Source organism: Folsomia candida, unplaced genomic scaffold (genome assembly GCF_002217175.1).
Source record: "Folsomia candida strain VU population unplaced genomic scaffold, ASM221717v1 Fcan01_Sc005, whole genome shotgun sequence".
Classification (NCBI taxonomy): domain Eukaryota; kingdom Metazoa; phylum Arthropoda; class Collembola; order Entomobryomorpha; family Isotomidae; genus Folsomia; species Folsomia candida.
Window position 1 is genome coordinate 2,680,058 of NW_019091197.1, and position 10,899 is coordinate 2,690,956.

At 37.5% G+C, this 10,899-nt stretch overlaps 4 protein-coding genes across 4 annotated transcripts; 3 read left to right on the top strand and 1 right to left on the bottom strand.

Moving 5' to 3' along the window:
- Positions 1–16: 16 nt before the first annotated feature.
- On the bottom strand, positions 17–3,669 carry LOC110850309 (RCC1 and BTB domain-containing protein 1). Its single transcript, XM_035851856.1, has 8 exons — positions 3,077–3,669; positions 2,613–3,016; positions 1,577–1,648; positions 1,143–1,499; positions 954–1,078; positions 782–888; positions 570–700; positions 17–493 (listed from the first exon to the last, which is right to left on the bottom strand). The coding sequence occupies exons 1-8, from the start codon at positions 3,318–3,320 to the stop codon at positions 350–352; spliced, it is 1,584 nt and encodes a 527-aa protein (XP_035707749.1). The 5' UTR covers positions 3,321–3,669; the 3' UTR covers positions 17–349.
- A 167-nt stretch (positions 3,670–3,836) lies between these two features.
- Positions 3,837–5,051, top strand: LOC110850034. The gene is made up of 2 exons (XM_022097518.2): positions 3,837–4,028; positions 4,302–5,051. Exons 1-2 carry the CDS (start codon positions 3,975–3,977, stop codon positions 4,782–4,784), a joined length of 537 nt encoding a protein of 178 aa, XP_021953210.1. The 5' UTR covers positions 3,837–3,974; the 3' UTR covers positions 4,785–5,051.
- Positions 5,052–8,056: 3,005 nt separating this feature from the next.
- On the top strand, positions 8,057–9,277 carry LOC110850049. The gene is made up of 2 exons (XM_022097533.2): positions 8,057–8,324; positions 8,455–9,277. The coding sequence occupies exons 1-2, from the start codon at positions 8,280–8,282 to the stop codon at positions 8,977–8,979; spliced, it is 570 nt and encodes a 189-aa protein (XP_021953225.1). The 5' UTR covers positions 8,057–8,279; the 3' UTR covers positions 8,980–9,277.
- A 451-nt stretch (positions 9,278–9,728) lies between these two features.
- On the top strand, positions 9,729–10,801 carry LOC110849619. Its single transcript, XM_022097047.2, has 2 exons — positions 9,729–9,896; positions 9,997–10,801. The coding sequence occupies exons 1-2, from the start codon at positions 9,852–9,854 to the stop codon at positions 10,435–10,437; spliced, it is 486 nt and encodes a 161-aa protein (XP_021952739.1). The 5' UTR covers positions 9,729–9,851; the 3' UTR covers positions 10,438–10,801.
- Positions 10,802–10,899: the final 98 nt, after the last annotated feature.

Consider the following 10,899-nt stretch of genomic DNA (forward strand, 5'->3'; position numbering starts at 1 on the left):
ACTTAAAATACACAGTCTTGATTATATATTTACAGATACATATACATACTTACTCTTATTTTAGCTTGGGCCATAATCTCACCTTCCTAAATATGATTATTTAATGGAAGTGCATGCACAGCACATGAACACAGTTAGTAAGCTATTCATAATAGGAATATCATATTGTATGTGATTGAAAATATATTTATATAATGTCTTAGATATTTATATAATGTTTGATAGATATTTATTAAGCGGATCATGGCGTTGTTAAAAACTGTACACTTTTCAACGAAATCAAAATTACATACAATTCGTTTTAACCAAAATTTAACAAGGACTTGTTATTAAATCCTGTAGCAGCAAACTATCGGTGACTTGCTGCTGCTATCACCAATTTGCGGAATGTTTCCTTCCCAAGTAAATCGAGCATGTCAGTCAGGTCTTGAACCGAGGTTTTATCGATGAGCCGATTGTCCAAAATGAATTTGATCACCTCCCCCTCCAAATACTAAAGTGATAATAGAAATATGGAATTATACTTTTGAATCACGTATGCAAGGAAACTACAACAGAAAAGCATGTACCGAAGCGTTTGCTAACGCAGCCTTTTGCATCAAAACGAATGCATTGTCCGCGCTGATATTCCGCACCAGAATCTCCTCACAGGAACGCCGAGCTTTCTCGTCACAATAACAATCCGCCAACTTCATAAGGTCTAAAAAATAATTCGGCACATTTATTACTTACGTTTTTAAAATATTTTAAAGTTATTGTTGTTTAAAATAAGCATAATTACCACAAATATTGTCGGTCTCGTCCACGGAAAAGGTGACCCTTCTGTGGTAAATGTGGAAAAGGAGAGCTTGGAATATGTCATACTTAGTGTCCTTGATTTCAATCAAGCTACAAAAGTTTGCCGTAAATTAATAAACTTCAACGGACAAGTATGTATTTTGAAAGGTACTTACGATCCTTCTGTTTCACTCCAGTTGCCGCTAAACATTTTTTGGAAATATTCACTTCTACGCGTCAGAACCCATTTATGCGCGGAAATGGTTTTCCCCTCCAAGGAAAATGTAACGTCCATATCTTCCTGTAAAGTAGGGTAGTAAAAATTATAACTAATTTTTAAGGGCAACTTGAGAAATTTAACTAACCTTGCTCTTCCATAAATCATCACTAAACGTGACATTCCTTCCTTCATTAGCCACAACAATAGTCCGGTAGCTTTTTTGGCAAATTTGAGCAGTGCATTGATTCATCGGAATGGTCGAATAAGAGAAGATCCTAACTATCTGATTTCCCAGATAGCAAGCAAAACGTACGTTATCCTTCGACTCGACAAGACAAACGTCTTCCATCCAACATGATTCAATGTCCTGGACGTCTTTGAACTGAACATTAACCAGTGGAATCGTTGACCACGCTGGATTTCCATCAGATTTGTTAACCCTCCACGAGTACACTTGACCTCCAGCAGTCAACGCGCAAATAGTTCTTCGTGTCGTGGCAATCTGTAGGCAAATAGACACAAAATTTCATTGAAAACACTCATAGAATTTGATGTACAACGCATCGCAAAATTAAATACCTTTTTAATTGATAAGCCCGCGCCTAACAGCAAGTTTTGTGGGTCATTGGCACACACTCCAAATCGAAATATCTGTCACAAAATTGAAACAAAGGAGTTACATGCAGAACTGTTAGCAAATCCGGATTCCAATTAAAAAAATCCTCAAAAAATCGAGGACGTTTGATTTATTTAAAAAAACAATAAACCGTTGCAAACGAAATGTAGCAAAGGGGTTAAAATACACGGAATTATCTGTGTGGTACGCTCACAACGTCTTTCAGCACTTTCCCGTTATTGTCTCACATCACCCCACGTCTAATTTTTGCCCGGTTTGACACCCCACCCGCCTATTTCGAACGTACACGACCATACCTTCCAAAAGACACCCCACATGACAAAAGTCATTTTTCGACATTCGACACCGCCCACACGGTCACGGGATCGTCGCACGTCGAAATGATGGCGATTTTAGAAATCCCCGCCAAAAAATACGTCTAAAGCGGTCGAAACGAAAAATTCGACAATTTTCGACTTTGGCGTCGTCTACCGGTCACAGGTTCGTCGCACGTCGAAATGATGGCGATTTTAGAAATCCCCGCCAAAAAATACGTCTAAAGCGGTCGAAACGAAAAATTCGACAATTTTCGACTTTGGCGTCGTCTACCGGTCACAGGTTCGTCGCACGTCGAAATGATGGCGATTTCTGAAATCCCCGTCCAAAAATACGTCTAAAACGGTCAAAACAAAAAATTCGACACCTTTGACCGTTGACGTCATCACGATGGCGCCGTGACCTTCTGGCTACAACGCCCATCTTCAAATCATCCCGTCCCCAAAAATTAGAAACACGTTGGCGAAAACCGGATGTCGAAATTCGAATTCGTTCTAAAGTTATCGTGGATACGGACGGACAGACGGACAGACAAAACATTTCCATAAAGGGGTTTTCACCCCTTAATAATAAAATTCCATTTGCAGCAATGAAAAACCGGTAAATCGCACCCAAGTTTTGAATCGTATATTTATATGTAACTATTAGTGTATACGTATGTACCTGTCCTTGGTCAGTGAGGACGAAATTTGCCCCAAAGCTACACCCCACCGAGGTAACCTTCCAGAAATCCCTGCCCATTGCAAAGTCCCATTGTTCCTTGTCCATTAACCTAGGCGCTAGGATGGTAATGCCACCAATTGTACCCCAGTGATAGACAGCGCCCCCCACCGTTAACGCCACGACGCGCCCCTTTCCCACCCCTTGCAACGCTACCTTCCGTACTTTCCTTTTCCGCAGACCCACCACTTGCGTTGGCGTGCACCCATCCTTCACAAAATATGAGAACCGTCCCAATTGCTTCATTTGCTTATCAATTGGTGTATCGGCTGAGCGGAATTCACTGCACCACGAGTAGAGGAGTCCGTTCTCCGTAATTGCGAGGTTGATTGATCCAATAATAAATTCTGTAGCATTGGCAAAATTAGGTATCTATTTTCTGCCAGTATCTTTAGTAAAATGTGTACCTTTCACCCGAACGCCGCACAATTCAAGAATTTTGGTAATTTTTGCATCTCCAAATCCTCCATGGATGAAGTGGTAAGTTTCGTCCATGCTAGTAACGACGAATCCTTCCTTGTCGTGGACATGGACCAATTTCGCCGTCTTCAAAATGTCCTCTCCTTCCGCTCCCACGGTGCGAAAGACGGTCCAAAACTTCAACTTATCTTCGGTAGGAATGATCCCATTCGATAAGGTGGGAGATCCCATTGCACAAATAGTTGTAACTGCTGGTAAGTTTTAAATTAAATGGGGAGAGTGGATAAGGTGTAGTAACGGGAAGGATTATGACAGCAAAAAATAATCCAGCAGATGATTTATTTGTTTATTATTGCCAGCGGCCCAGCGCGCTGCCAAGCAACTAGATGAGGAAATTGAGCTTGGCGACGGAAATTGCAGCCAGGCAAGTTGAAAATGGCCAAGAAAATCACACTTTGTGGTTTATTAGGGTGAGTTTTGTGATTTGCACACCGTGTGATCTCAGAGATCTCAGGGAATGCATGCAATTGAGAAAAACTCCAAAACTTTGGCCTTACATAGATATACAAAGTTCGTAATCACGTCTTCTTTCATGACCAACTTTTCGATATGGAAATGTGGATACATAGCTTATCAAGTTATGCTATACATATGTCTGCACAAGTAAGATGGTTAAAAGGTTACATGTGTACCAATGCAATGCATTTCATGAATGCACATCCCAATAACTGCAAGGTATACGTAAAAACATATGACAAATATTTGCCCAGTTAACTTTTCCCCTTCTAGTTGTTAACATCCAAACACAAATTTCTTCGCGTTATTAATACTCGTTATTAATACGTTATTAACAGCCGAGTTCATCCAAAAAATAAGCAGTATCAAATGAAGCCCTTCAGTGAATTCGGTGTAATGAGTCTCCTCGGACTTTGTAATTTGGTAAGACCTTTAAATTTCCGTGTTCCTTAAATAAACATGGTATTTATGTAGGTGCGAAATGTGACTCAAACATACCGGCTAAAAATCGTCAACGCGAATGATAACAAATTTGCGGTATCAGTTTGATTAAGACAAAAGCTAAATATGCACACACTCCCAAATTTGAATATTGCCACTCAGCGATAACAAATTGCCGGCTTTATTCAGTGCGCATAAAAACTGAAGCTCTATTGCTCAGCTTTTAAATTCATATACATATTTTTTTAATTTCAGATACTTGGACCCATAATTATTTCTGGGGGAATCGTTTCCGACGTTGCAAATTACAAAGCTCAGAGAAACGCCAACAACAAAAGTATTGAGCTAGCACTGGAATATGTTCCGCTTTTTTGCGCCTATCTTTGCATGATAATCTGCTCCTTTTGTTCGGGATTATGTGCAATTATGGCATCCGCTGTGGTCGACTGCAAATGGGTGATCAGATTGGCAAAGGTGGCGAATTTCTTCTCCAAACTTTTATACTGGCAAATTCTGCTGTTCGTGCTGTACAACTGGGATCCAATGGAGTGGAGGATCTGGGAGGGACTTCCGACGACGTGGGGGTCGATTAATTTGCCCACCCCGACATGTCTTTATTGTGTCCTGGGACAATTATATTTTGTGAACCAGAGTACTAAATTAATTAGTGGGGTGCAAAATTTGTTAAAATGGGAGCAAGCTGGGAAGAAAACTGGTCGTAAAAGAAGGAGAGAATGATATCAAATGTAGGATTGTATTTATCTATTTGTGAGCGAGTAAGTATTTCAGTTTACTCGATACATAAATTTGCGTATAAAAGTGAGACGCTTATGGATTGAATTTTTAAAATCTGATTTGTGATATTAGTTTAAAGCTAATTAATTTCGGTACGGGTTTATCCAAAAAAAATGTGTAATAAGGAAATATTTTATAACGATTATTAACTATTTATGTTATTTGCTGATAAATCAGCGTGAAATAAATGTCCTATACAAGTATACAACATATGCAGGTACATATGGTTAAAAACATTTACGCGTTTTCAATTTATTCCGGAGAATCGTTAGTTTCATCTTTTCTTAGAAAAATACAAAAATTTTAAGTTCTTTGGAAAAAATGATTTATGCAGATAAATATATGTACACATATATGTATACATGCATAATATCTCAGTATGAAAGACTAGTCACATACTTAGGTAATTAAAATTTGCACAAATTCACGAGAAAATATAAATTCGCGTCGATCTTGCCGTACGACATCGCATAAAGCGGTTCCCCCTCAACCTTGACCACCACCGCCCTGCTGAACTGACAATCTAAACGCGCACGCCGCACTCCTGGTGGGTTATTCTACAGTCCTATGGGCTGTAAGGTAGCAACCCAAAAAGTCCTGTTTTGATGGGAAAATGCCAGCGTGCACGCTCGCTCGCCTGCTCGAGTCATGCACATGACTCCGTGCAAAAGCAGGTGAGCGCGCGTGCACCCTGATCAAAACAGGACTTTTTGGGTTGCTACCTTACAGCCCATAGGACTGTACTAGCCAATTAGCCTCCAGGGTAAGTGATACGAAAGGTCAACAAAATTTTATTTTGCACAAAAACTCCAGGAAATTGACATTTTTACAAAAAGTTAATCCGGAGACTTACTTGTTCGGGTGTCTAAATTCTTTGAGTAATTCATCATGAAATCATGGAATTCTCCGAAATTCGGGATCAACGCCGCTGATTGAACGCTGCCGCGCAGCATTGTACACGCCACCGCCGATAAATCAAATTTCCTATCACTTCAACATTGGAACGCATGTTAACTCCGCCGACGCAGCAAAATTGATCGGCGTTGACCTCTGCTCCAAACAATATAACCACACGAGCCGGATGAGCTCGTCGTCTTTCTTCACATCGCATCGTCGGCCCTTCGGATAGGAGAAAGTTGGCATTTAGCTAGCTTATTTTCAGTTTTGATTTCCATAATAGCGTATGTAAGTCTTCTCTGTCATTTCAGCCTTCGTATTAAATTCAAAGAAATATGGATGGAGTGCACGTGTGCTTGCATTACAATTTGAAAATATCCCAAAACAAAATGGCAAAGTTGATATATAGTACGTACATATTTAACAACCTTTATTCGCCTAAATAATTTCAGTAACTTAAGAAGAGAAACTTATGTATGTGAGAAGCTAAAAACTCATAAGATGTTTATTACAATGGAAAACAAAATTCTTGTCTTTATCCGCCAATGACGATAGAATTGCTGCCAAAACCACCATTGTACATGCAGCTCCCGTCCGCACTGAAAGTTTTAATCAGTAAATAGGTAAGACATTCGCATATAAATTTATGTATCTGTACATACAAACTAAATATTTTTAATAAGGGGTGACACAAATGATCACGAACGCTGGCTAGGTGTCCACGTCACAGCACCATTTACGACACATGCTAAAAGTTGCATTTAACTCGTGATGTGGGGGATTTTTCTAAATAGGATATCATTTATAAACCACGTATAAATTTAAATTCATTTCACTTACTAAGTCGTGCCATACTCGAGACAGAATTTTCTCGAGGCCTCCATGTGCCGATTGAAGCACTGCCAGTACACTCCCCACGAAGCGTCCCACGGCGCCCCAGAGAACCCACAATTCATGACGGGTGGCGTCTGTGAAGATATCAGCGCGACAGACACGGTCATAAAGACCAAGACAAAATATTTCGCAGAATGACTCGGCATGATTTTCCCCAAAAAATATGTTACAAGAATAAAATGAAACTTTTTTGCGGACTTTTGCTCAGAATTTCACGAACTTGACTGTTAGAAATATTGAATGGTGACTTGTTCTTTTATGAATGTTAGCAAGTGAAATAAAATTGTTTAATGTTGCTTTGTTAGAAATTATTTAACTCAGAATCCGTGCAGAACGAATGTGACCAATTATGCAAAAAATTCTAGCTGATGCGGCGACCTATACAAAATATTGAGAAGAATAGTATTAGCCAGATGCAAAAAAACTTGATCCCATTCTCAACGCACGACCTGACACTGAATAAACAAAATTCAGAGAATTCGAGATGATTCTTTATGCGGGGATGTATGTATATTTTGCTGAGTAAATAAATTGTACAATTGAAGCATGCTTTAGAATTTTGCCAATTCCTTTTTCATGATAGAATAATAATAATAAAATTATGACCATCTGTGAATCAGTGTGAATAAAAGTTTAGCTAAACATAGCAATTAAATTTTGGTGATTCATAATATGAGACATGGGACAAATTTCAGGATTGTTCTGCTTACTCATTCATACATAGATATTAATCATAAATTTGCTACTGCTTGGGGCCAATTAATACGGAAATAGTTTTATTTACCAACTTTTAACACTTGGATTAGCATGGGGTCATTTTATATCTTCAAAAAAATCGTAAAAATGAGAACCATATTGTTTTACTTTTCCGGATGTAATTTTTGATGAGTCATTCATGCACGAGTACGTACATATACATGATTACATGCACGATTACATGTGTATTTCCAATTTTAAATAGTTCCCGGAGTTTTTCTTTCTATATGAAAAATCAATTGTGACATCAAAATTAATTTCTGTTAATAATCATTTGATAAATACCATATAATTAATCGTGTCCCTAATTCTTGGGCATTTTATCCAGCCGGTGGAGAATTAGTGACCACTTCCAAGGGTTACTTGAATGTCAAAAGAAACCTTAAAAGTATCGAGATTCTTGTGTCCATATAATTGCGAACACAATTTATACTCCTAATAAATACAACATGCGCTATGTCGATCCATTCAGACTTAAACTGTCAAATGCCCTGAGATATTTATCCTACTTCCACAACGTTTGTTATCACGACATTTTTCATGGCCAACTTTTCGATATGCAAATGTACATAACTAGCTTATCAAGCTATACATTTGTCTGCATTGGTGCAGGCACTCTCACTGCACTGGTCAGTGAGATGGTAAAAAGGTTCATTTTCTTTCTTACATATGCATGTACATACAAATGCCATGTTTCACGTCAAGGATAAATAAATTCTGCAATTAAGATTACAAAAAGGTACATAAATATGTATGTAAAACTCCGAGATAAATAATTGTCCAGTTAACTTTTCCCCTTTTGATTGTTAACATCTAAATAAAAATTTCTTCACGTTACTCAAGTTCATCCTGAAAAAATTAGCAGGAATCTATTTGAAATCTGCAAGGAAAATGAAGATATTCCCTCCAATGTGTCTTCTCGGAATTTGCAATTTGGTAAGTTCATTACATTTACATCTGTATATGTACGTACATATGTACATACATATTATGTGCATTGGTAATGAAAATTTTGACCACCCAGTTTTATTACCACTTGGTGACGAACACTGCTTTGTATTTTCAGTTTCTGGGACCAATAATTATCGTGCAGGGAATCTTGCCAGAACTTTCCGGTTACCTGGTGAAGCTGAACGCCAACGAAGACATCATGGAGATCGTTCAGGAATATGTCCCGGTTTTCGTCGCTCATTTCTGTATGGTCGTCTGCTGCGTTATTTCGGGAATATGTGCAATTTCTACGTCCTGCCTGGGCGCCGGCAGGTCAGTGATCACATTCGCAAAGGTGGCGAATTTCTTCTCAAAACTGTTAGTCTGCCTGGTCGTGGTGTTTATATTTTACAACTGGGATCCGATGGATTGGAGGACGTGGGACGGATTTCCGAGGACATGGGGGTCGATCTCCTTGCCCACCCCGACATGCTTTTATTGTTTCGTGGTGCAATTTTGTTTTGTGATACTGTGTACTCAATTAATTACTGAGAAACAAAATGAGGCGCAAAATGTGGTAACGGTGAAAAAAGTTGAGAAGAAAGCAGGCGGAAATAAAAATAAAGGGAAGAATAAAGGTCAAAAAAGAAGGAGGGATTGATTTCTGAAGAAATTTATGTACGTATTTATTTGTGACGGGATAAGTAAATATTTCAGTTTGATCGTATGATTTATGAAAGTAAGGAGCGTATGAATGTAATTATTTAAATCGTGTGTAATGTAAATACATTTAATGGAAAGTAATATTCCGTAAATAAGCTTATTTTATAACGATGGTTCAAAAATCTGTATTCGTGTATTAATTAAGCAATTATTTAATCATCTTATTTTATATTTCGATAGTGTAAAGTCGAGTAAAAAACTGTGTAAATATATGCCTTTTGCTAATTGTACCAGAATTTCGTCAATTTAATTATTGAAATCAAACATTTCATCCGGTCCAAAAAAAGTTACACAATTTTGAAATGAAATCCAAGTAGATAGTCCAAGCAGGAGTAGGGAAAAATGTATGTATGTACATACATATGTAAATTTACATATTGACCCCCATCCATTCATACCCAAACTGTCAAACTGTCCTGAAATATCTGTATCCTGACCCTACATAGATACTTACACAAAGTAAGTTATCGTGTCTATCATACATATTCAATTCTCTGATATGAACATGTCTAGCATATCTTGCTGATCAAGTTGTATCAGCAAAATTGTAAGAAAGGTTTCTTTTCTTACCTTCCGTCTTTCATCATTTCATGTACTTATGTATTTATCTACACATGCACAGCCCAACATGAGTTAAGATTAGTAAAAGGTATTTATACACATAATTAGATAAAAAACCTGAGATACATTTTTGCCCAGTCCAGTTACCTGTTGCCCTTCTGATTGTTAACATCCAAATACAAATTTCTTCACATTACTCGAATTCATCCTGAAAAATAGGCAGAAATCAGTTTCAAATCTTCAAGGAAAATGGAGCAATTCGTAGAAATGTTTCTGCTCGGACTTTGTAATTTTGTAAGTTTCCATACTCTTTGATATGTACATACTGTTATATTGGCACTGAAAATTTTGTTTTATTACCATTTGGTGACACACATTCCTATTATATTTTCAGTTTCTGGGACCAATAATTATTATGTCGGGAATGCAGCCAGAACTTGACCGTTACCAAGTTAAGCTAGAAGATAACAACGACAACCAGAACATATTAGTGGAATATTTCCCAGTTTTCTTTTCCCACATCTGCATGTTGCTCTGCTGCTCTATTTCGGGAATATGTGCAATTTTTGCATCTACGCTGGACGATGCCGAGTGGGTCATCAGATTGGCAAAGGTGGCAAAATTCTTTTCCAAAACGTCATTCTGGTTAGTTGCGTGGATCATATTCCACAACTGGGATCCGATGGAGTGGAAGACCTTGGTAACGCTTCCGGAAAAATGGGTAACGATTGAGGTGTCCATCCCGACATGGTGTTATTGTTTCTTGGGTCAAAAATATTTTGTGAGCCGATATACTGAATTCATTAATGAGAAACAAAATGAGGTAGAAGATTAGGTCAATTTGAAACAACGTGGGAAGAAATCGGGTCAAAAAATTTGAAGTAAAGCGTCAAATAAAAAAGAGGAATTGATTTCTGGAGAAATTTAAGTATGTATGTATTTAATTGTGACTCAGCAAGTACTTATTAATTTAATTATTTAAATCCTATGTGTTATGTAATTATATTAGTTTAAAGGCAATTGATAAGTATTCCGTGAAATTTATTTAAATTATTAACTACGCAAATATTTTATATTTAATGATGGTTTATAAATCTATATTCGTGTATTAATTAAGCATTTATTTAAGTTAATAATGTAATTTTTAAGCATTGATTATGATTCGCTGGTGTAAAGCCGAGTAAAAAACTTTTTAAATATAAATACCATTGACCATGCGCTTTGCTAATTTGAGAATGACAAATTCTCAATTTACTTATTGAAAACAATTCTTCGTCCGTTCCAAGCAAAATTTACC

Excerpts from the sequence above, each read along its gene's own strand:
- LOC110850309 (XM_035851856.1), bottom strand. The coding sequence starts at position 3,320 with ATGGGATCTCCCACCTTATCGAATGGGATCATTCCTACCGAAGATAAG. Across the intron at positions 1,649-2,612 it reads TCCTCACTGACCAAGGACAG|ATATTTCGATTTGGAGTGTG; the intron begins GTACATACGTAT and ends ATTTTGTGACAG. Across the intron at positions 701-781 it reads CGAGACCGACAATATTTGTG|ACCTTATGAAGTTGGCGGAT; the intron begins GTAATTATGCTT and ends ATTATTTTTTAG.
- LOC110850034 (XM_022097518.2), top strand. The coding sequence starts at position 3,975 with ATGAAGCCCTTCAGTGAATTCGGTGTAATGAGTCTCCTCGGACTTTGT. Across the intron at positions 4,029-4,301 it reads TCCTCGGACTTTGTAATTTG|ATACTTGGACCCATAATTAT; the intron begins GTAAGACCTTTA and ends TTTTAATTTCAG.
- LOC110850049 (XM_022097533.2), top strand. The coding sequence starts at position 8,280 with ATGAAGATATTCCCTCCAATGTGTCTTCTCGGAATTTGCAATTTG. Across the intron at positions 8,325-8,454 it reads TTCTCGGAATTTGCAATTTG|TTTCTGGGACCAATAATTAT; the intron begins GTAAGTTCATTA and ends TTGTATTTTCAG.
- LOC110849619 (XM_022097047.2), top strand. The coding sequence starts at position 9,852 with ATGGAGCAATTCGTAGAAATGTTTCTGCTCGGACTTTGTAATTTT. Across the intron at positions 9,897-9,996 it reads TGCTCGGACTTTGTAATTTT|TTTCTGGGACCAATAATTAT; the intron begins GTAAGTTTCCAT and ends TTATATTTTCAG.